The sequence below is a fragment of the Mytilus galloprovincialis genome, chromosome 2 (genome assembly GCF_965363235.1).
Source record: "Mytilus galloprovincialis chromosome 2, xbMytGall1.hap1.1, whole genome shotgun sequence".
Lineage (NCBI taxonomy): Eukaryota > Metazoa > Mollusca > Bivalvia > Mytilida > Mytilidae > Mytilus > Mytilus galloprovincialis.
In genome coordinates this window covers 23,498,885-23,521,640 of record NC_134839.1, presented here as the reverse complement: position 1 = coordinate 23,521,640, position 22,756 = coordinate 23,498,885, and the positions used below count along the sequence as shown (strand labels likewise).

Genomic DNA, 22,756 nt, shown 5'->3' with positions numbered 1-22,756 from the left:
GTTTTATCGACTTTGTAAAAATTAGAAATGTCCTATGATGAAAGCGACTAAACAACAGGGCGTCTAGCTTTCAGTTTTGAAGGGTGGACAAAGAGAAGAAACAAAGGGGAAAGCGACTTTATCACCCAGTCGCCCGCTAGCGTGAGCCCTAATCACATGACTTGTGTAAAGTAAAATTGTAAAACAAAAAAACATTTTTAAACTTTACATGTACATACATGTATGATACAAGTCCTGACAATTTCAAAACAATTCATTGCAATGCATGACATCCTGACTGGTTGAATTAAATAAGGCTTAGACTATCAACATGATCAAGATTCGAATTCCAGGAGCTGAGTGTAGAAGTAATAATTAAAAAAAAAATGTTATTTTGTATCTTTAATATTTTTTTTAACATTAAATATGAAACAGTTACATGTATGATATGTTTTATATACCCAACGCACAACAGTTCCCTCATCATGTTTAGATCTCACATATATAAGTATTCAAGCCACTTTTATAAAAGTGATTTTTTTTATGTTATGTGTGTCCTTAAAGTATTAGCATTTACAATGTACAACTGACATTAATTACATTACCAATGATTATACATAGTATGTAGTGGGTCTCAACTATTTCTGTTTAGTATGTATGGTAGGGAAATACATTTGTTTGTTTAATTTCCATTGCAGGATCTTAAGATGATTTTGATAATGATACAAGACAATACATGTAAATTGCACTAGATAATCAGTGGATTTAATTTGTTTCTGTGAAAAATTGGTTTAAATTTTAAATTCTTGCAAAATGGCTACACTGGATGATTTTACCCTTGGAATAACAACATCTGATACAAGAAAGCGAGTGCAGACTCATTCAGACTTAGTGTCACATTTAAGAGATCCTTACAGTTCAATACATTGTATAGACATAGATGAATTAATCGGTGGCCTTGTAGCATGGGTTAACTGCAGTAACTATAAGGTAAGTTAGATAAAAAAAAATATGTCTTGTTTTGTTCAGTTTCTAGCTAGCTACATTGTACATGTGCATACATGTATGTATGACCTTTTGATGCATTTTTGAAAGTCTGTACACATGTACATTTTAAAAAAGCTATCCTCTATATTTGTACATATATATACACATGGACTAGAATGATATTATAGTTTCTTGGAATGCCAATCTGACATATAAGTACATTTGAAATTTACAAATGAAAATAAGGAGATGTGGTATGATTGCCAAATGAGACTACTATCCTCCAAAGTTAAAATAAAGTACATGTAGATGTATATATAGTCATTTCCAGTTATAGCTCATTGTTGAAGGCTGTACGGTGAACTATAGTTGTAAAATTTCTGTGTCATTTGGTCTCTTGTCTCATTGGCAACCATTCTACATCTTCTTTTTTTATAAATAACTATTAGTACATTTGTACATGTACCTGTTAATTTTGTCCGTAAAAAACATGAAAATTTCAGTTTGCAAATAATACATTTAGGTACATGTACATTTACATTTGTAGCTCTACATGTGCTTACTTGTTTACAATATATGAGGTAAAATTTAAAGTGGACAATGAAGGCTACCCACAATGTGCAGGTTATAACATGTATAATGCAATAAAAACACATGAGCTGTAGTGGTTATTTACATGATATATCTGCTTCTCTACATGTCCAGTGACCAAATACAATATGTAGCTAAACATGTATATATATGTATGTATTGTAAAAACATGTAAAGGTCTGCAGTATTTAACGGTTACAAATACTTAAATGAAGATTACAATTTGACTTTGTTCGTTAGTTCTATAAATTTAGCCAAGTATAACAGGGCAATGACAAGGGCTAATCATATTTTTTATCATGATTGCTCATGCAAAAAAATAAAACTGAAAAAGGACAAAACTTTTTGTCTTCATGGATATTTCTCAAATGATGTAGATTGCAATTTAAATACACTGCTTGTGATATATCTATAACATTGAATGAAATTAAACATACCTATATGTTCATTTTATGTATGTACATTAAACTGATTTCTTTTTGTTAATAAAACAAATATACATATATATACATTTAATCATTCTGAAAAGCAGAATTCTTCACTGAAAACAATTAAATATAAGAGGCTACATGTTGGTTCTAGCAAGATATTTACAAGATTTATTTTCAGTGTTTTCTCTTCTTTGGGTTTATGCGTAGTGGTCATGGGACCTAGGCCTCCCTCCTATAAAATATAAAATTACCTTCAAACTTCACTTAAATATGGTGTGGTTTATTGTGAAGACTCTACATTTTGTACTTACATGACTTAATTGCTTTATATATATAATTATATATATAATTCACATCCTTCAAAATTATGCTGACCATTTTTGTTCAGTCAACATGTACATGTATCCACTATCAATATTTTGTGATGAAACACAGATTATGGAGAAAAATAAATGTATATATGCTAGGTGCTATGACATATACATGTATGTACTATGTATTTTACAATAATGTATGCACAAATACATTATAGAAAAGAAGATATGGTTTTAACATGATTAGTGCCAATTAGACAAATGTCAATCCAAGTCACAATGTATAAAAAGTTAACAACTATAGGTCAAAGTACTAAAGCCTTCAACACAGAGCCTTGTATTGACTTACATAAGTTATGAAGGGCCCAAAATGACTTATGTTAATTTAGTGTAAAACAATTCAAATATGAATGTATATATCATGTATATATATTATAGATGTACTACTGTACAGTATATGCTGTACATATTTTAAATAACATGTAAATAATTCTGACTTCATTTTCATTGTGACTTGTTGGTTTTTTATTTACATGTAATGAACTTGTTAATTAATTAAAAAGTGTGATTTTCAACAATATTTATCATGATTTATGCATTCTCATGTACATGCACCTATGTTTCTGCTAACCTAAACAGACCTCTCTTATATCAATCTTTTCAAGCATGTTCAGGGAAACTATTCAATTTTAACAGAAAAAAGCTGTATTGTATACATGTATGGTAAAATAAATTGATGAATATGAGTAAATTTATATATACAATTTCATAAATTCTTCTGCAATTGTAATTTATTACTCGGTCAGCTGTGCTATATCATTTTCTATAAATCAATACATGGAATTTTTCCAAAATACCTGGTACTGGTAATCCCATTTAGATTTTTTCTCTGATTCTGACATATATATTGGTAATACCAAAGAATTATAGTCTTCAAAGTGTTTGAAGCAACTGTATACATAGCTGTAAGAAAGATGGCTGGTCAGATTAAAACCTACATAACTATGGATATAAGATGAAGTTATCAAATTTTCTTTGAGAAAAACAACACAGATAATAATTTGATCAAAAATCATATTTCAAACGTTTTGGATAATACACTCATTTAGTACTTACTACATGTACAAAAATGACACCTTCAGGATAAATATAGAATTTAATTTTAGTTCTCATGCCAAAACTAAAATATGAATATGTGTGCATACCCTGATAATAAAATGCATCTTTCACAAATAATATTTTTTCACATTCTTGCAAGTACATGTAGTTTTCAATTTGAGACACATGTACATTGGTGAATAATGAATCAAATCTTTGCTGGTTATAGATTTGGCAAACAGAAATATACTTTAGCTCAACATGCAGACTTCTTATATACGTTCAGATATTTCACATCCGATATTTTATGGAAATATTCTTTATAAAGCACAAAATTGTCAGTATTCACCTCAGAACCTAGCAAAACCTTTAAATAGACTTATTAAGAAGGGATATAGTTACGATACTGTTGTCAGGTCATTAAAGATTGCATATTTTGGCGTTAATATTTATTCACTTATAGGGTCTTTGCATCGGAACTAAACACATTTATTTAAAAACCAGTTGCTGGCATGACACAGGTTATGTTCTTCTCATATATGTTATGATGGTATGATACTAAACCCCTCACGAGAAGGATTGTGTCTGATATTCATATGATGAAGACATAATCTTTCAATCAGTTTAATTGAAGTCTGGAGCTGGCATGTCAGTTACTGCTAGTAGTCTGATGTTATTTATGTATTATTGTCATTTTGTTTATTTTCTTTGGTTACATCTTCTGACATCAGACTCGGACATCTCTTGGACTGAATTTAATGTGCGTATTGTTATGCGTTTACTTTTCTGCATTGGCTAGAGGTATAGGGGGAGGGTTGAGATCTCATAAGCATGTTTAACCCCGCCGCATTTTGGCGCCTCTCCCAAGTCAGGAGCCTCTGGCCTGTGTTAAGTCTTGTATTATTTTCAATTTTTGTTTCTTGTGTACAATTTAGAGTTTAGTATGGCGTTCATTATCACTGAACTAGTATATATATTTGTTTAGGGGCCAGCTGAAGGACGCCTCCGGGTGGGGGAATTTCTCGCTGCATTGAGGACCTGTTGGTGACCTTCTACTGTTGTCTTCTCTATGGTCGGGTTGTTGTCTCTTTGACACATTCCTCATTTCCTTTCTCAATTTTATTTAATCTGTCTATTGGGACATTGTATTCATAAACATATACAGTAGAAAATTCTTTGTAACAAAATATTCATAACTTCAAAATCAGTACTTTGGTTTTATTAAGAAAAAAATACATTTTATTTTATAAGATCAGCAACAAAGTTCACATGGCTTTTTTCAATATAAATGATATACAATGTATACAGTTTTGTATACCAGACATGTACATGCATTTTTTAATGAATTTTCATTGAAAGTAAACACAAAAAGTAGCAACAGGTGGTTATGTATGAAATGGTCGAATATACAAGTATATATACACTTTATATATATCAATAAGCATTTCATTGACACACAAATGGATTGTCAAAATATTTAGTCTGATAAGATATGTCACAGGTACACAATTGTCAAATACCTGTATCTGTATGAAAGACCACCCGGGATTAAGTTAATCAGGTTAATCCTTTACTATCTTGATATACTTTTGTACAGTATTCTTATGTATACTTTATGACTTTATTTTTGAAGTCAAAAGATAACTCTTGGTCATACATATGTATGTAGCTTATTATATATCATCAAAAACAAACAATTAAATGCATATATTGCAGAAGAATGGAATCAATTAAGAGGGTCACACTTAGTACAGTAGAAAAAATAACTAAGGCTGTTAAGGGAGTTCGCTTCTCAGTTTCAAAGTAATTAACTTTTTGAAACACTAGTTTATATTGATAGGGGATTAATAAAGGACTTCAAAGAGCAAAAAAAATATATAGGTCACCGTGCTCGTTTTCGATATATTAGCCATTGAAATTTTGGCGGGAAAAATTTCTCTCTTGACTTTTCATAGCTTTATCATTGACAAGTTAAAGTCCTCAAAAACTATTAAAAAGTAATTAACATTTTAAAAGACTTTAACAGACAGCTTATCATTACAAATGTAAAAGAATTATAAAAAGAAAAATGGGGGTCACCGGGCAAAATTTGCTAATGCATTCAAATGGATAAAACCAGAGGATTCCGAAAATTTTACCAAAATTCCTAAACATGACAAGCCAGCTTCCTTAAGTTCTAATATATAATCACGTTTACCCATGGTGACTCCCATATATTATTTATAATACTTCATGCTAGCCTGAAATTGAGAGCTTGTTGTTATTTGCTGTACATGTATCATATTTGTATTTTGTTCATTGTTTGTTACATATCATGCTGTTAGTTTTCTGGTTTGAATTGTTTTACATTTGTCATTTGGGCCACACTAATTAATGTTTTTAACTGAAAGTTACAATGTTTAATTTGCATACAAAAATGTTCAAAAAAAAAAGAAGATAAAAATCATACTTTTTGGGGATTTAAATATTTTTGGGACATCACTGATAAAGAAATGAGAACATGTGAAATAATGTTCCTTCAAGTTTACTTTTAATAACAATACTGTGTCCTCTTTTTGTTTGATTAGACATAAAGGGTACATGATTAACCTGTCAAGTATGTTTATTTTAGAACAATTTTACAATCAATAACTTGTGGAAAGGTGAAGAATACCAAATATATCTGCTAATTGAATATTCTTGTTCATCACATTATATTTTTGTTATTTGAGTAATGAAATTACAAGGAATCCATGGCCTTTGAAACTGAATGTGTACATTTACATGCATGCACAAAAATTACATGTATCTATCTATTCATTTTACTGAATTTGGCTGTATAAGAAATAAATAGTATCTTATTTGTATGTTGTATATATAAGTTTGTAGAATATGTGCAGCAGTTTTGTAATAAATTTGCACATTTTACATGAATTTTTATTGCACATCTTTGGTGGCAGAAATAAGTTTGATTTCAAAATCCTACGGAATTTCCTAAATTGTAAACTAACCCTACTAATTTTTATTCTTCAAGTAAAAGATGTTTTGTTTCATACATTAATTTACCATTCTTCAAAAATTTGAATAATTTTTTTTGTGCAACATTTGACCTCACAGTGGCTGATCCAGGGGGGGGGGGGATTCCAGGGGTTTGAAACACCCCCTATTTTTCGGATGATCAATGCATTTGACTGGGGACATATAATTGGAACCCCCTTTTAAAAATGGCTGGATCCTCCCTGCCTCCTTTTTACTTGCTACATTGTATAACTAAAATAATGTACAGTCTACCAATGGTAGGTTCAATAGAAACTTCCTGGGACGCCAACAATCTTAATAAGCTCAGGTCCTTGATGCTCAATCTATTTTTTTGTGTAAAATATATAATGACTGTGACTTGGATGGAGAGTTGTCTCATTCAGTAATGATTGACACTCATACCACATCTTCTTATATATATATATAGAGAACTAAATTTGTCGATATAGAGAACTAAATTTGTCTTACAAATAACTATGTTTGTCTTTCAAGACATCTTTTTAAAAAGGATGTACTTATTTATACCTCATATTTTCACTCCTTAATACACAATGTATGTTATGACTTTTTAAATGTCTTTTTGAAAAGAAGTATATATTTAACATTAACTATACTAGACCACACCCGCGAAATCGCGGGCATATACAGCTTGTGAACTGTTGTAGGATGATGTTTGTAAAAGATAATTATGTATCATGGAGAATTTCAGAAAAGGTATCAAAAGCCCTCTCCCTTTTTCCAAAGTTCGATATTTGTTTCCTTTCTGTTAATTGCAATGATTTTCGTGTTTCTGGCCTCAGACCACAATTATTATTCTCCTTTGCTACAATGCATCTTTTGGTAAAAGTCAAATTAAATTAAAAATTTGCACCGCTCCAAACATGTAACTAATTATATAATATCAACCGTTATTAGTCTAATAAAATATGCTTCTAGGACGATCGGATTCATCAGTGCTTTTTCTTCTGAGAGCCTTATTAACATGCCAATGGTAGGATATGAATCTTGTATAAATGACTAAGACCGACTAAGGCTAATTTGAGGGGTGGTCGGAGGGGTCCTGATCCCGAAATCCCGGTCTTAAAAACATGAAATCCCAAGATGCAGAATTTAAAGAAATTCATATCCCGAAATACCAAAATCGAAAAATATATTCCCGGATCCCGTATTGAGCAATCCCCAGATCCCGAGCTTATAAACACCCGATCCCGATGTCCTGAAAAAGGTCCTGCCTCCCTCAAGTCTCTACCCTACTTTCATTGTTGCAAAATCACTACTTTCACTTTCAACAATAAATTTTTATGCCCCATTTATGTGCAATATGTTTTCTAGTCTGTACATCTGTGCGTTAGTTCGTTCGTTCGTGACGTCCGTCCGTCTGTCCCGCTTCAGGTTACAGTTTTTAGTCGAGGTACTTTTTGATGAAGTTGAAGTCCAATCAACTCGAAACTTAGTAAATATAGTGCCGAGGTGGCATCTGTGTACTATGGACACATTATTGTTTCCACATGTTTTACTTATTTTAATATATATGCAACTGGTATGACCCCTTATATAGTAAAAATTTCAAAGAAAACAGTAGACAGAATACAGAGAGGATCTATATATTAAAGTAGCATATCGTAGTTTACATGTAGATAAAACGCATAAAATAATTGTCCTCTCTAAGGAGATGTAATAGTTGTGGTTCTTGCGATATAAACACCATGATTTGGAGAACTCTCTGATTGGCTTATTTATTTTTCGATTTTTGTTATCTATCATACGATTGGTTGTTTTAAACCGGAAGTCTTATCTATGACTTAAGGGGGCTCGCGGGTCTAAATCATTTTTTTTATTTAATATAAGATTTCGCTTTATTTTTCTATAAATTAACTTTATCTTATACCTAATAGAAAATTGAAATAAAAAAATGGGGTCACCGTTCATTTACGCTCACAATCTGCCTTCGAAAAAAGCATACATTTTTGCTAATGTCCTTTTTTGTTGTTGAACTAATAGGAGAAAAAGCGGTAATATCGAAATTAAAAAGGAACTAAATTACAGAAATGGCTAAAATTTTACAATTATTTAGTTTATGTACAGCTTTTTCGAAAATAACTATAAAAAATATAGGTCACCGATGAGTTAAAAAAGATATTTAAATTTTAATGCCAAAAAATGGCATTTTTGCAACAAAGGGAGATAATTTGGAGCTTTTTCAATGATATCTACATTTTAAAAGTCACCTGGGGCCAACACGTATTGATTTTTTTGAATAATTTTTGTACCATAAGATAAAGTAACAACTTCTTGAGGTAATAAATAAAATTTGTAATGAAAAATAAACGTTTGATTTTTTTCTGAAAATTTTATACCCGCGAGCCTCCTTAAAGTCAGTCTGATGACGGAATCAATATCCGGACTTCTTTTTTGTCGTTTTTCTCCAAAAATAACTCAACCTGAATAATCATAAGAATGGATGACAAATGCGACTATGCATGTTACCTATAGAACACAGTCACATGGTGATTAATTAATCGTGGAAAGAAGAGAAGCGACACCCAAAATGAGGTCTTCTCGTTTAATAGTATAGATTATATAATTATAAGTATTTTATAATTGTGAGTTCATTGCAGGGTTTAGTTTATTGACCAAATTCTATTAATAGTCGCCCTATGCAGTACATGTAGATATGATTATCTGTACAATTATCATTTTAATAATTGTAGAAATGTCAATACAAATACAATTTGTTTACCCACAGACCATTTATATAGACAAATTGGAGGGATACATTTCAAGCTTATTAGATTAACTTGTGATAAGATGTAATTGAGCATTTGATTACTGTGTATTTAGATATAATTTCTGTCTGTTTTAAAACTAAACATGCCAAAGTGTAGAGTTCTCATAGCTCTTATGCTATAGGGTACAGGTTTTGTGTGTGTACTGGCAATCAATAATTTTAGCTGTGGTGAAAAAAAATCCCATCTTTTTCTTAGAAAAGAGTGATTTTTGTTTTCCAGTAAATTTACATCAGAAAAAAAAATCTACACAGTGTTTTCTCTAATTTTTTATAAGGAGACTAATTTTAGGACACATTGTTAGAAAAATATTGATGTAATTTCATTTTTCATTGACAGAAAAGTATATGACCAAAATCATGAAGAAGAAGGCTATTTAATCAACTACTGTTTTCTGAAGAATACTTTAAAAGCATTTAACAATTTCCCTGTGTTTTTCCAAGATGAAGTTTATGCGTAACTTGAATAATCTTTTGACATTTATTAGGACTAGCACCTGCAGTTTAATTGCTTTGAATATTAATCAGATAAATGTACACTTGTAGTTCATGCACTTGTCACTTATTTCATTGCTTACAAGTAGATCCATTTAATGTAGGTAATCATTACAAATTATTTCTGGCGTTTAAAAAATTACTATGAAATACATGTACCTCTGTTATGCAGTTGAAAATATTGAATAGACCTTATATTGATAAAAAATGAGATGTGATATGATTGCCAATGAGACAACCATCCATAACCAATGACAAAGATGTAAACAATGACATGTTATGCATGTCTGGGTATATGTAATATGTAATCAGGAAAACCTGCAGGACAGAGAGGGTAGATTGTCTGGTGGAATGCGGGTCAAGGTGTTAGATCATCCTGTAATAATTACACTAGGTGTTGTAACAAGTTATCTATCATAATACCTGTCAATACCTATTACACTTCCTCATAAAAGATATGTGTTTGTATGGGCAATTATTATGTTTATTGATAATGTAATTTGGAGGTAATATTAATGTGATTATATAAAAGTCAACACTATATAAATGTATTTGTGACAACCCTCATTTCTTGCAAAGATATTAAGGTTAATACAGAAGGATACATGTATGTCATGTATATAGATTTCAATAATTTGGAAGGAGTTCTTAAAGGATGACACATGCAGGATATATATATACCATTACACAAATTAATAACATCTTAGTGCAAATAATGCATATGCATGACATGAGACTTCATATATATGTAATATGTGGGTACATGTGGTCCGGTCCATACATTCAAAATTCAATATTATATACTTAAAAATTAGTATGTTTATATAGATATTTACATACAATGTGAAATTCCATGAGTACGAGCAGGGATATTAAGTTGTGTTTGTTTTTATGCTAAGCTGTAATTGTAATTATATGACAACTTATTTGTATTCTGCACATTTTCATATAATTTCATTAGATTCCTAGGCCTTGAATTGAACAATCAATAAAACATATTGATTTTTATGCCCCATTTATGAGCATTATTTTTTCTGGTCTGTGTGTCCATCTGTTTGTTCATCCGTTATTTAGTCTGTCAATCTGTCTGTCCCACTTCAGGTTAAAGTTTTTGGTCGAGGTAGTTTTTGATGAAGTTGAAGTCCAATCTACTTGAAACTTAGTACACATGTCTCCTATGATATGATATTTCTAGTTTTAATGTCAAATAAGAGATTTTCCCCCATTTTCACGGTCCACTGAGATTACGGGGGAGCTGCTAATCAATGCTGTCACAAATCAAATGAAGGTTACTCCAAGAAAAAAAATATTTGAAAGGGTGGACACAATTTTATGTGGGTAATGGGGGGTGTTATAGCAAATATAATATTGTTGCAAATAAAATAAAAAATTATGGCTGGTGGGGAAGAAACAAATAGTGTTGTCCACCTACCCCATTTTATGCCCACCTACGTTAGTAGAGGGGCATTATGTTTTCTGGTCTGTGAGTTTGATTGTCCGTTCGTCCCTCCGCTTTAGGTTAAAGTTTTGAACAAAGTAGTTTTTGCTGAAGTTGAAGTCCAATCAACTTAAAACTAAGTACACATATATAAAAAAGAAGATGTGGTATGATTGCCAATGAGACAACTATCCACAAAAGACCAAAATGACACAGACATTAACAACTATAGGTTACCGTACGGCCTTCAACAATGAGCAAAGCCCAAACCGCATATGTTCACTATGATATAATCTTCCTAATTTGAATGCCAAATTAGATTTTTACTCCTATCTTACGGTCCACTGAACATAGAAAATGATAGTGCAGTGGGGCATCCGTGAACCATGGACAAATTCTTGTTCTTTACATTTTTGTCTTGAATAGCCCTGAACATGTTTTCACTCTATCTTCAATAATACAATATTCATGGACATGTAGTTATTTTTAAGGTGTTTTATCAGTCAAGTATTTATTCTGTGTTATTTTTAAACATGCACATGTTTTCTGTGTTATTAGTTACATGTGCATGTTTTCCGTGTCTTATTTACCGTTTGACATGTTAAGATGAGAAACTTGTCAGATTAATTGGGTATACTTATAAATGAGAAATCAAACAGCCAAACTTTCTCACAGGTGTTGACCATTTACTTAGCCACAGAAATACAAAACAAGTAAATGAGAATATAAAAGTCTCACAGGTGGTGACCACCATATAATAGGCAGGACACTACATGTGATACAGTTGTTCATGCCCCAGTGACAATTAAAGGCCAAACATAGTGGTACAGTCTAATGAAGAAGGCCTTTTTGTTGACAAACATTAGATAAGATTTAATAATATGTTTGGTCTGAGTAAAAGTTCTCTGATAATAAAACTTTGGTCATTGATCTTACTTTTAATCTTTACAAAAACAGATAGTTTAATAATGTTGTGAAAACCTTGTATGTAGACAGATGAAACAATTTATTATTTTGTTTGTTGACTTTAGGAATGACATTTATGTACATATGTATGTAGTTAAGTTTAATTTGTTCATTTAATTGTCACCTAAAAAGAAGTTCCCTGATTTTCAGATGTGGTATATTACATACATATATACATGAATTGAACACACTTTTTTAATTATCATGGAAATGAATGTTGTTTCTTTTAAATGTTTAAACGAAATGAAAGCAAGTGACCTTCACATTTTGCATGAAGCACCTTTTACTGAAAATATGATTGTTACTTGCTTGTAAAAACTTCAAAGGATGGTTGAAATTGAAGAAATATGCCGGTAAATTATATTTTTATAACAGATATGATTATTTAGGAAAATGAGACCAAATTTCGGCACTTACCACAAAAGACCGAGAAAAGGACAACGATTTTCAGCCAAATTCCTGAATGAAAAAAACAATTTCAAAGAAGTATTTTTTTAGTAAATCTTTGACTGATTGCCCTAAATTTCTGTTTTATTCACCTTTCAAATGTCTGCAATTGATCTATAATGAAATTTATTTGATAAATATTGTTTAAAGCTGCAGTTATTTGGGTTTAAATAGATGTGTAACAACGGCGAATATGTGTCTCCCGTTGACAAAACATCAGGAAATTTCAAACACCCTTTAACCCAACATTTCAAATGATTTTTCTCAAAACAAACACGTTTTAAAGCTAAGAATATTTTGCATTTGAAGTTATCTTCATATAGAAATATCAGTATACTTCAAAAACATAAAGACCTGAACATAAACTGAAGAAAACGTGGAAAGATATGGCGAAAATGAGCACCCCACTCTACATGTATTTGAAATGAAAGTGAACACAAAAAATTGGCAGAAATTGTTTTGTGAGATAAACAGCATCTTTTCACTTGAAATCAAATATACCTCATTATAAAGCTGAAATCTGCATAACTATTATGCCAATTTTCAAAGTAGATTTTCAAAACAATGCAAGTAATGCATGTCTTGTAAAGAACCTTGCTTCATTTTAAACTGGTGTTAAAGTTGTCAGATGTCTAAGTGAGGGTAAAATCTTACTGTGTTTTCATGCATGGTTCTTTCTTTATACTTCTAAGTATTATAGTTAAGTTCTTTAGAATAGAGTTGATGAAATCATTTTAAAACTTGAAATACAACTAAGTAAGAAATAGGTATTCCTTTACCCAAAACACATAATTTTAAATTGCACCTGGTAACAAATAGTATACACCTATAACTATTAATATTTTTGACCCACCTGAGTCAGCTCAGACAGCTGTTCATTTGGTGTATGAAGAAAATGATTCATGGTTTGTCTATTATTTTTGAAAAAAACCCAAATAAATATATAAGTTTAGCCTTTTGTTTTTCCATAATGTTTGTACCAAGGAACCAGTTGTACAGGGTCCACATAGCGATGAAAGTAGTGAAATGATATACCATAAAATAACTTAACATGTATTTATTTTGTCGTAAGGGATTTTGTTACATAAATGTAAATTATATAGAAGGACAGTAAAGTTCAGTAGCCAAAGCCTTGGGCAGTATTAATTATACAATTTTAAATACAGGATAGAAAGTAGATGTGTCCTATTAAAAATTTGTAGAATTGTATTTTGAAAAGAAAAAAAGACATACTATATATATATGTTTTCCCCCAAATTTTGTAAAACTTGACACTTAGAAACTTTTTAATTAAACAAGTTTACATTGTGTTTACATGGCAGACATATTTTTTTTATTATAGTACTTACTGTCATTTTATTTGATTTACTTACACTACATGGCAGGAAAAACAATTCATATGCCTATTTGGTAAACGGACAGAAAGTCACAGGACAAAAAGTCACAGGACATAAAGTCACAAATTTGATAGGACAAAAAGTCACAGGACAAAAAGTCACAAATATTTTTTCAACAATTGTTGGAATATATAAGAGAAATATCTTGAAATATTTAATTTTTAATACATATACTCATATTAAAGTTAATGGAATTTATCATTTTACTTGAAAAATGAAAATTTATTTTATTTTAATCATGCAAAGGACATATTTCTTGGCACCATGAAGCCATTTGAGTGCCAATCTTCTTTGACATTTTGTTTTCTTAACAATTATTTGATCATCTTTGATATATTTTTGATAAATTTTGCTTAAAAAGTTGGTTAATATACAATACATCAAGAAAAATACAAAAATATTTTTGTAAAAATAAGCATTTTTTATTTAAAGAAAATAATCAGAAAAAATGAATTGTGACTTTTTGTCCTGTGACTTTTTGTCCGTGACTTTTTGTCTGTGACTTTTTGTCCTGTGACTTTCTGTCCTACATTCGCCTATTTTAGACCATTTTCTTATAATTTAAAACTCAAACAGTAGATTTCATGTTAATATGTCAAATTAACTTAACAAGTGTTAACAAATATAAATTTTAAGGTTATAGGATTTTATAGTGTTAATATTTTGTACAATATATGTAATTATATATTTCAAATGTTAATATTTGAATATTGAAAGTGTATACAATGTCATACCATAAATGTTCCAATAACCCATGTCAAATAATCAATATTGTGATTAAATTTTGGGTATGAATATTAAAAAAATGAACTTTTTTTAGTGGGTATTTAGCTGCCTAATTCATCTTTTAAGTCCCATACCGACAGTCACAGAGAACTTTAGGTGTGCTCTCAGTCCATCTGTCTGTTCTTCCATCAGTTCTGTGCAGTTTGTCAAATCAGTTTTCCACACTTTTTTCTTTGTGCTTGAAGATATTGATTTGACATTTGGTGTATTATCTTATCATGACAAATCGCAGATCAAGTACCAATTTTGTTCAGGTTTGATGATTTTGGCAATTTTTTTTAAGCTTACTTGTATATGTAGATGAACTATGCAGGCTGTTAAAAACTTAAATGGTTTGTAAAAAGAAGCTCAAGACATCTTGAAAGACAATAATTCCACCTCATTTGAGTAGTATGCAAGCAGTTTATGATTTGACCCTTAGATTCGTGAAGCATGTGTTAAGCATGTTCAGTTATAAATTGAAACGAAAAGAATGTCAAAATTTGAAATGTAAACTAAAGGAGCTACCAAGATGAACCATTTCCATGATACTTTTTATTCAGGTTAAAGAATATTGTTTATCAGAGATTGCTGGCAGACTGGAGGGGAGATAATCTTGTTAGCTTATCCCTTTCAATTATTTTTAGTATGTTGATTATAACTATAAAATGGTATGTTTTTATATTTTCAGATATCCATCAATGGGTTAGAAGTATTATGTTTAATGGTAGACAGGATGGGAGAAGACTTCAAACCACATATCTCTTCAGGTTTTTATTAACCGGATTTTTGTGACAAAAATGTCGGTTATTGATTTGGGGATGTACGGCGGGCGGGCGGGCGGGCGGGCGGCAATCAAATGTTGTCCGTGCATTAACTCATGAACCGTTCAACCAAAGCTTTTAAAATTTTAATATGTTATTACTGACAACTATACGAAGGTCAAGTTCAATAATGGCGATTTTGACTTTTACCGTTCAGGAGTTATTGTTCTTAAAAGATTGAAAAATGGTGTTTCCCGTCGTGTCCGTGCATTTTCTCATGAACCATTCAACCAAAGCTTTTGAAATTTTAATATGTTGTTACTGATGACAAAATAGAGGTCAAGTTCAATAATGACGATTTTGACATTTACCGTTCAGGAGTTATGGTTCTTGAAAGATCGTAAAATGGCGTTTCCATTCACGTTGTTGCATTTACTCATGAACCATTCAATCTAAGCTTTTCAAATTTTAATATGTTGATACTGATGACAAAATGGAGGTCAAATTTGATATTGACGATTTTCACTTTCACCATTCATCAGTAATGGTTCTTGTGATATTGCCAGGACACAAATAAATGTTAATAAATCCGGTTTGCTGTCGTTGTGACAGCCTCTTGTTTTAATCATTTTATGAGAAAAAAATAAAAAAACAAAACACTTTATATATATCATGCTACCAAAGTGCTTTTCTGGAGGAACGTACTTAGCATAATGTTTAAGGGCCAAGGGTGTATAAGAATATATGAGAAATGAAAAAGATGACAAGGCTACATAACATAAAAGGACTTGGAAAATGAAAATATCATATTTGAAACTACGCTTTAACAATGACGTCAACTAAGAAAACATCTTTGACTAAAAACACTAAAAATATCGCCCCAATCGGAAATTAGAGGGTTTTGTTAGACTAGCATATGAAAATATAAAAGCTCAACAGCAACAAACACCTCAAGTTATACAAACACAGAAGATTCATATAAAATAAGATGAAAGTTTGAGTAGTCGGTCTCCACAAACACTTGACAACATACATGTAATAAACAAGATTACATGTTTTCTACTCCATGCGGAAACTGAATTATTGTTTGTATTCCAACTTACATGTTTTTAGTCATGAATATTTGGTAATTACTTAACTCCTAAGTTAACCAGGAATTTTATTACATAAATTTCCAAGGATTTGGTAATGTTAGTGATGTATATAGATATAAAACATTGATTAAACTGTAAATGTGATGTTTAATTACAGTAATGGTGGCAGTGGTGGACAGACTGGGAGATTCTAAAGATCAGGTAAGGATGTACACAAAATGTTTAATCACTTTGTACCAGGCTTGAAGCTTGATAACCATGGTTTTACAGTAATAATAAATTTTCATTGATTAAAAGAAGTTTGATGTCCATAACAAAATTCTTAATCCATATCATGCAGGTTCCCTCAGTTGACAGGTTCAACTTGTACAAGTTTTACTTTTAGTCTCCCAAAGTTTTTTACATTATCATGTTCTTTTCATTTAAAAATGGTCTATATCTGATGGATTTCTGTTGAAGATGTGCCTAAAGTTTGAAAAACAATTTTTGGATAAATCAGTCTTTCTTTCTGATAAGTATAATGCAGGTTTTGCAAAATTGAATTAATTGATTACACAAATTGCTGCTAAATGTTCAGTGGCAAATAGTACATGATTACGACGACGAAGTTGATGTTGAGGGATGGCTGTTTAAATTTTGATGTCAAATTAGGATGAATATTCAGGAAGAGAACATGTTGGTACAATATGACAGTGTTTTGTATTAGACAAACCTGATGAGCTGGATTATAAGTGTGCTGGTTACTTAGAAACTGGAAGATGTGTCATATTACCCGGACACATAATTTTGACTCTGGACTAAACAGTCTTTGTCCTTCAAGCTTAGTAGTGAAGCAACACATACCAATTCAGTCTTTTGTTTGATCCTGGGCTAGAAAAAAAAAGTCAAAATTTAAGGTTAGGCCAAAATAAATAAATAGTGTGTTTCCGGTTTCCCGACCCTACCTCCGTTTCTGACGCCGACCCTAAACATTTTATTGACAAAAATAATTTTTTTTTTTTTAAATCCGGATTTTTTGGTCTGTCCGGATCCGACTACTCGTTTAGAAAACTACAGATCTTCAAAACGTTTGATAGCTATGACCAATATTGATAAGTCAAGCGTTTCAAAGACCAAGATTTTAAATAAACAAGCATGGCTTTTCGACAACCGTGCACAGGGGCTTGTTTAGTGGGTCAGACGAGGTTTTACTGTCTATGGCGATCGCTATCCTATGGTATCTTATATAGGATAGCGATCGCCATTGACAGTAAAACCTCGTCTGACCCACTAAACAAGCCCCTGTGAACCGTGCAGCGTATTAGCTGTCAAATATGCAAAATGTGATCACATGGTTGCAAAATATAATGACATTAATTCCGGATAATTACGATATGATGAATCTTTTTAAAGAACACCATGATGGACCTATAGACAGAAGAAAATACGAAGTTATGCATTTTGCTCAACTTCTTTGCACAGGTACAAGACGAGATATTTTTTTTAAATATTTGTATGTATAGTGAATAGTGTATTCAGTATATATATATACATATATTAACAAAATCTTGTTTCGTACCAGTGCTTCTTTGGACCAAAAGTCAGAATCATTTCAGATTGGACAGACTATATCTTATTCGGTCGGTAATAATTGACGACAAATAATTTAAGAGTTAAAAATGAGATCAATATACTGCTAAAATCAATCCAGCTTTTGTTGTAAAAAATGCTCTTACGAATGTTGTAAAAAAATGTTCTCAGGACTCAACATAAACGGCTGTTAATGCTTTTGAGGATTTGCATGACAGTTTGAGTTAATGACCACAAGGGGGCAGACAATGTGTAACAAGAAATAGAAAGCTTTCTTTAGTAGGCAGACATGGTGTATGATTGATTCATGTTCATTTATAAATGAATCTGTCCCAGCATCATGTCTACTTTTATTCCTTTAAATTTTCTCTTAGTCCCACAACAGTTTATACTAGAGAAGGAAAAAAAATCATGTCCTATTAATATCTACAATTTTTTTTCCATATATTTTAATAATAAGACTAGATTCTCACTCCTCAAAACCTGAAATTTTAATATCAATTGTCAGAACCCCACTCTTCAAGATTAAATTCTGTCAAACATCAAAACACATCTATATATTAAATAAAGAGGGTGCAAGAGTATTACCCCTCAAAAAACCATAAGTTGCTGCTTAGCATTGATTTGCAGTGTTTTTACAACTATAAAAAAGGGGGTAGGAATCTGTTCCCACATGTATACCCTGTGTGTCATTTACATTGTTAGGTTCAATTAGGCCAAACAATAATACCATCATGACCATGCCAGATTTTTCACTGCCATTTTTGCTTTAAGATTATTAATCGGCAAGAACATATTCCTATTACGACCCATGAAATTCATAAAATTTGCATAACAGTTTATTTTCATATTTCTTTAATACAGAGAACTAAAACAGAAAATTAAAAAACCTGTAGATTTAATTAAGTACTATTATAACTATCAAAGAAGCATGCTGGCACATCAAATGATTTCATTAGGAATCTTTTTGCTGCTGTCATCGATAGAAAAAAATAAAAAGTTTTCATAAAATAAAATGTTTTACCTACCTACCCTACCTAATTTTTTGGGGGGTGAAATAGGAAACACACTATTTATTTATTTTGGCCTTAAATGATTGATTGAAGAGGAAACTTGATGTAAGATGAGTAGGAAAATATATTTTTAAGTTGTTTTTAGATTATTTAAAAAGATATATCAGACAACTGGCTGATAAGGCAAATTGATTTTCTGTTTATCACAAAGATAAAGTTCTCTGAAAACTAGTTACAGTGTTTGAGGGCTCTGATTTAATTTGCAAATTTATATTACATAACATCAAGTGTTATCATTTAGATAACTAAAGGATAAACATATTTCATCAGGTGAAACATAATCACCTGTAAACAATGTTCTATATATAGATTTGTAGAGTCAGTTTGAAGCTATTTGTTTTCAGGGTACAGACATTGTACTTTTGACTCAGAACCTATATATCCAATAAAAATTCAGGATTTGAAAGGAAAAAAAGTGCAGGGACTTTGTTCTTGTCAAGTTTTAACCAAACCCAGAAAACCTTCAAAATAAAAATAAAAATAAGGAGATGTGGTATGTTAGCCTGTGAGACAATTTTCCAAGTGATATGGATATAAGAAAGCAACTATGTGTCACCGTACAGCCTTCAGTAAAACCCTTATAGTATAGTCAACTATTGGTCACTGTACAGCCTTCAGTAAAACCCTTATATTATAGTCAACTATGTGTCACTGTACAGCCTTCAGTTAAACCCATATAGTATAGTCAACTATTGGTCACTGTACAGCCTTCAGCAAAACAAATATAATATAGTCAACTGTAAAAGGCCCTGACCTGACAGAATGTCCTCTTTTAACCCAACAAATATGTGTGAATACTAATTTCATTTCAGAAGGCAAATATTTTTAGAGGAATGGGTTCATCTCATTCCAACTTGTTTGAAAATTAACAAGTATCATGCAGATTTTTTTCCTCCTTTTGTAACTTGTCAGGAATCTGAATTATGGTTTTTATGGTGTTTTTTTTTATGTGTGACAATTGGTTAGTAAATGCCAATAGTATGGCAGTCAGGTCCTCTTGTTTGTATTAGAGAATTGTTATTTTCCATTTTTTAAGCAAGCAGGATTTCTGAATATGTAGTATTGATATTACACATGCGTTAAGTAGATTCTGTAATACAGCTTATGGTCTTAAAATAAAAGCATGTAATCACCTGAATAAGCAAAAATATAATTATTGACAGCCAATAAAAATATTTTTGCTATTTGTAATAAATTGTAAATGAATTACATAAACTATAATATCTATGTAAACTCAAAGTGTTTTCTTAAAAGTCAAGATCACAATTTGCAGTCACAAGAAGCATTCTTTATTTTTTAAATGTATAAAAGAGTACTGCTTTGTATTTGTTTAGAAAATGGGAGATAACTATGTCTGTGCAAGTATAAGCAAAAAGGAGTAACCTCCCATGCTTTTAATACTTTGTGTTTTATTCATTTGGTTAAAATAGTTCAAGTATGAAAAAAAATATTGAAAGGAAACATCACAATTGGTGAAAGAAATTAATTTTAAACATTTATGTATTGTAGGTCAGAGATCAAGCACAGCAATTATTGTTGAAATTGATGATGCCTGGATCATCACCTCAGGTACTGTTTCTGCAATATTGAAAGCTAAGTTTTGCTTTTATTTGATTGAACCCATATTTTCCTTTCTATGCTGTGAAAGGACCAACTGATTTGGATTGTCTTTTAAGGAACATTTTTCTCAGCTTTGGTTTACAATGATTTATGTCAGTGCCGATGTGCGTTCGATCATCTGTTCGTTCGTTCATCTGTCCTGCTTCATGTTAAAGTTTTTGGTCCAGGTAGTTTTTGATGAAGTTAAGTCCAATCAACTTGAAACTTAGTGTACATGTTCCTTATGATCATATGATCTTTTTAGTTTTAATGCCAAATTTTTACAGGCCCACTGAACATAGAAAATGAAAATGCGTATGGGGCATCCGTGTACTAGGGACACATTCTTGTTAAGTTTATATCAATGTTTTAATCCTATGTATTGTAAGATGCAAGATATTAAACTTGAATATTCCACATGATCAGTGGAAAAGTAGTCTTCTCACTAGCCACTGACATTGGTTTTAGTTTACATAAACAACTCAACCACCAGTCAATTTCAATTATTCTCTGATGTTTATTCAAGTTTAAATCCGAGTAAATACCGCTTATTCTTTGAGTTTGAATTTATCCAAAGGGAGAGGCATGATTTGTAGTACATGTATTTCCATTCTTTTTCCATTAACAAGCTAAGTATAAAAGTATTTATTATAATATGTTATCATACATTACCTACATGTAAGATTCATAGTTTGATAAAAACAAAATCAATTCATATGAAATATACATATTTTGTATTTCTTCTTGCAGTTTGTGTTTGAAAGATTGATGGGAGCCTTCAACCATAAGTTATGGCATGTGAGAGAAGGGGTACTCATATGTTTACAGAATACATTAAACTTGTAAGTCATCATTATTCCTCTCTTAATTTGAATGATTATGTAGCAAAAGGCTCACAGGACTTTTTAGTGAATACTGATAGCTACATTTAACATTTTTGTCTCTTGAATAATATTGTAAACCCATATGGTCCAAGGACACAGTTATCGTCCTTTGGTTTTCGTTGTCTACGAATATAGTCCCTAGTGTAAACAGTGTATAACTTGCATGTTTTATTTAATACACTTTCCAAATTTATTTCTTGATATTAAATGCATGAAATATTAAGTAGGGGGATGCAATTACATGTTAAAAAAATTTGGGTGCTAAATCTTTATTTTAAGAATTTTACACCCCCTTAACACAGAATTGTCAATATTTTGAGTTAGAGCTGGTAGAAGTTTCTATAATTTTGATATTATTTGTCTCACTGGTAGTACACTACACTGTAAAAATCTTTTTGAGGAAGAGCAGGTGCAATTTTTTTACTTTGAATTTATGGTCTAAAAGAAATGCACTACGAAATAACTGTGTTTTCGGGCCATATTGTTAAACTGAATAACTCTTAGTTTTAGGGGTGAATTTTTCACTTATATATGTTTTATAGTTTGAAATCCAGGTTTAACATGTACAAGAAATGCTATATTAATGTACCAGTTACATTTTAATTTTTTATTTTTTTTTAAATTTAAAGAATTTAATTTAAATTTTGATTATTATCATGAACATAAAGTGTCAGTGACACGGTTTGTATATAATTATTGAGGTACATAATGATGTTTATTGCAATTTTATTCAACTTGTATTTTTTTCCTTATTTATCACCTTAATGAGATATTGTTATTGTTATTCACACAGATATGGAGCTAGATGTTTATCTCTCAACAAAATCGTTCCTTCAATATGCAAATTGATAGAAGACCAGAATTCACAGGTAGTTGTTTACATTGAAATTGGAATCTGTAATGTACTCAGGCCTAAAAATATATGCTTATTTCTTGTCTTTTTGTATTAAAAAAATTAAGAAGTCAAGAAGTGTAAATAATTATAATTATTTTTTGTTTATAGAAATTTTATGGATATTGAAATACATGTTTCACCCAAAATGTCTTTTATGATGCTAAACA

General features: G+C 30.9%; 1 protein-coding gene across 1 annotated transcript in view; it reads left to right on the top strand.

The window, feature by feature from the left end:
• Nucleotides 1-22,756, top strand: part of LOC143063174 (CLIP-associating protein 1-B-like) — a 108,994-nt gene that overhangs the window by 5,052 nt on the left and 81,186 nt on the right. The window contains exons 2-7 of the mRNA XM_076235165.1: nt 678-969; nt 15,403-15,481; nt 16,727-16,770; nt 20,721-20,780; nt 21,561-21,652; nt 22,488-22,563. Of these exons, the coding sequence (XP_076091280.1) occupies nt 793-969; nt 15,403-15,481; nt 16,727-16,770; nt 20,721-20,780; nt 21,561-21,652; nt 22,488-22,563 (528 nt within the window). The 5' untranslated portion in view covers nt 678-792. The remainder of the gene's footprint in view (nt 1-677; nt 970-15,402; nt 15,482-16,726; nt 16,771-20,720; nt 20,781-21,560; nt 21,653-22,487; nt 22,564-22,756) is intronic.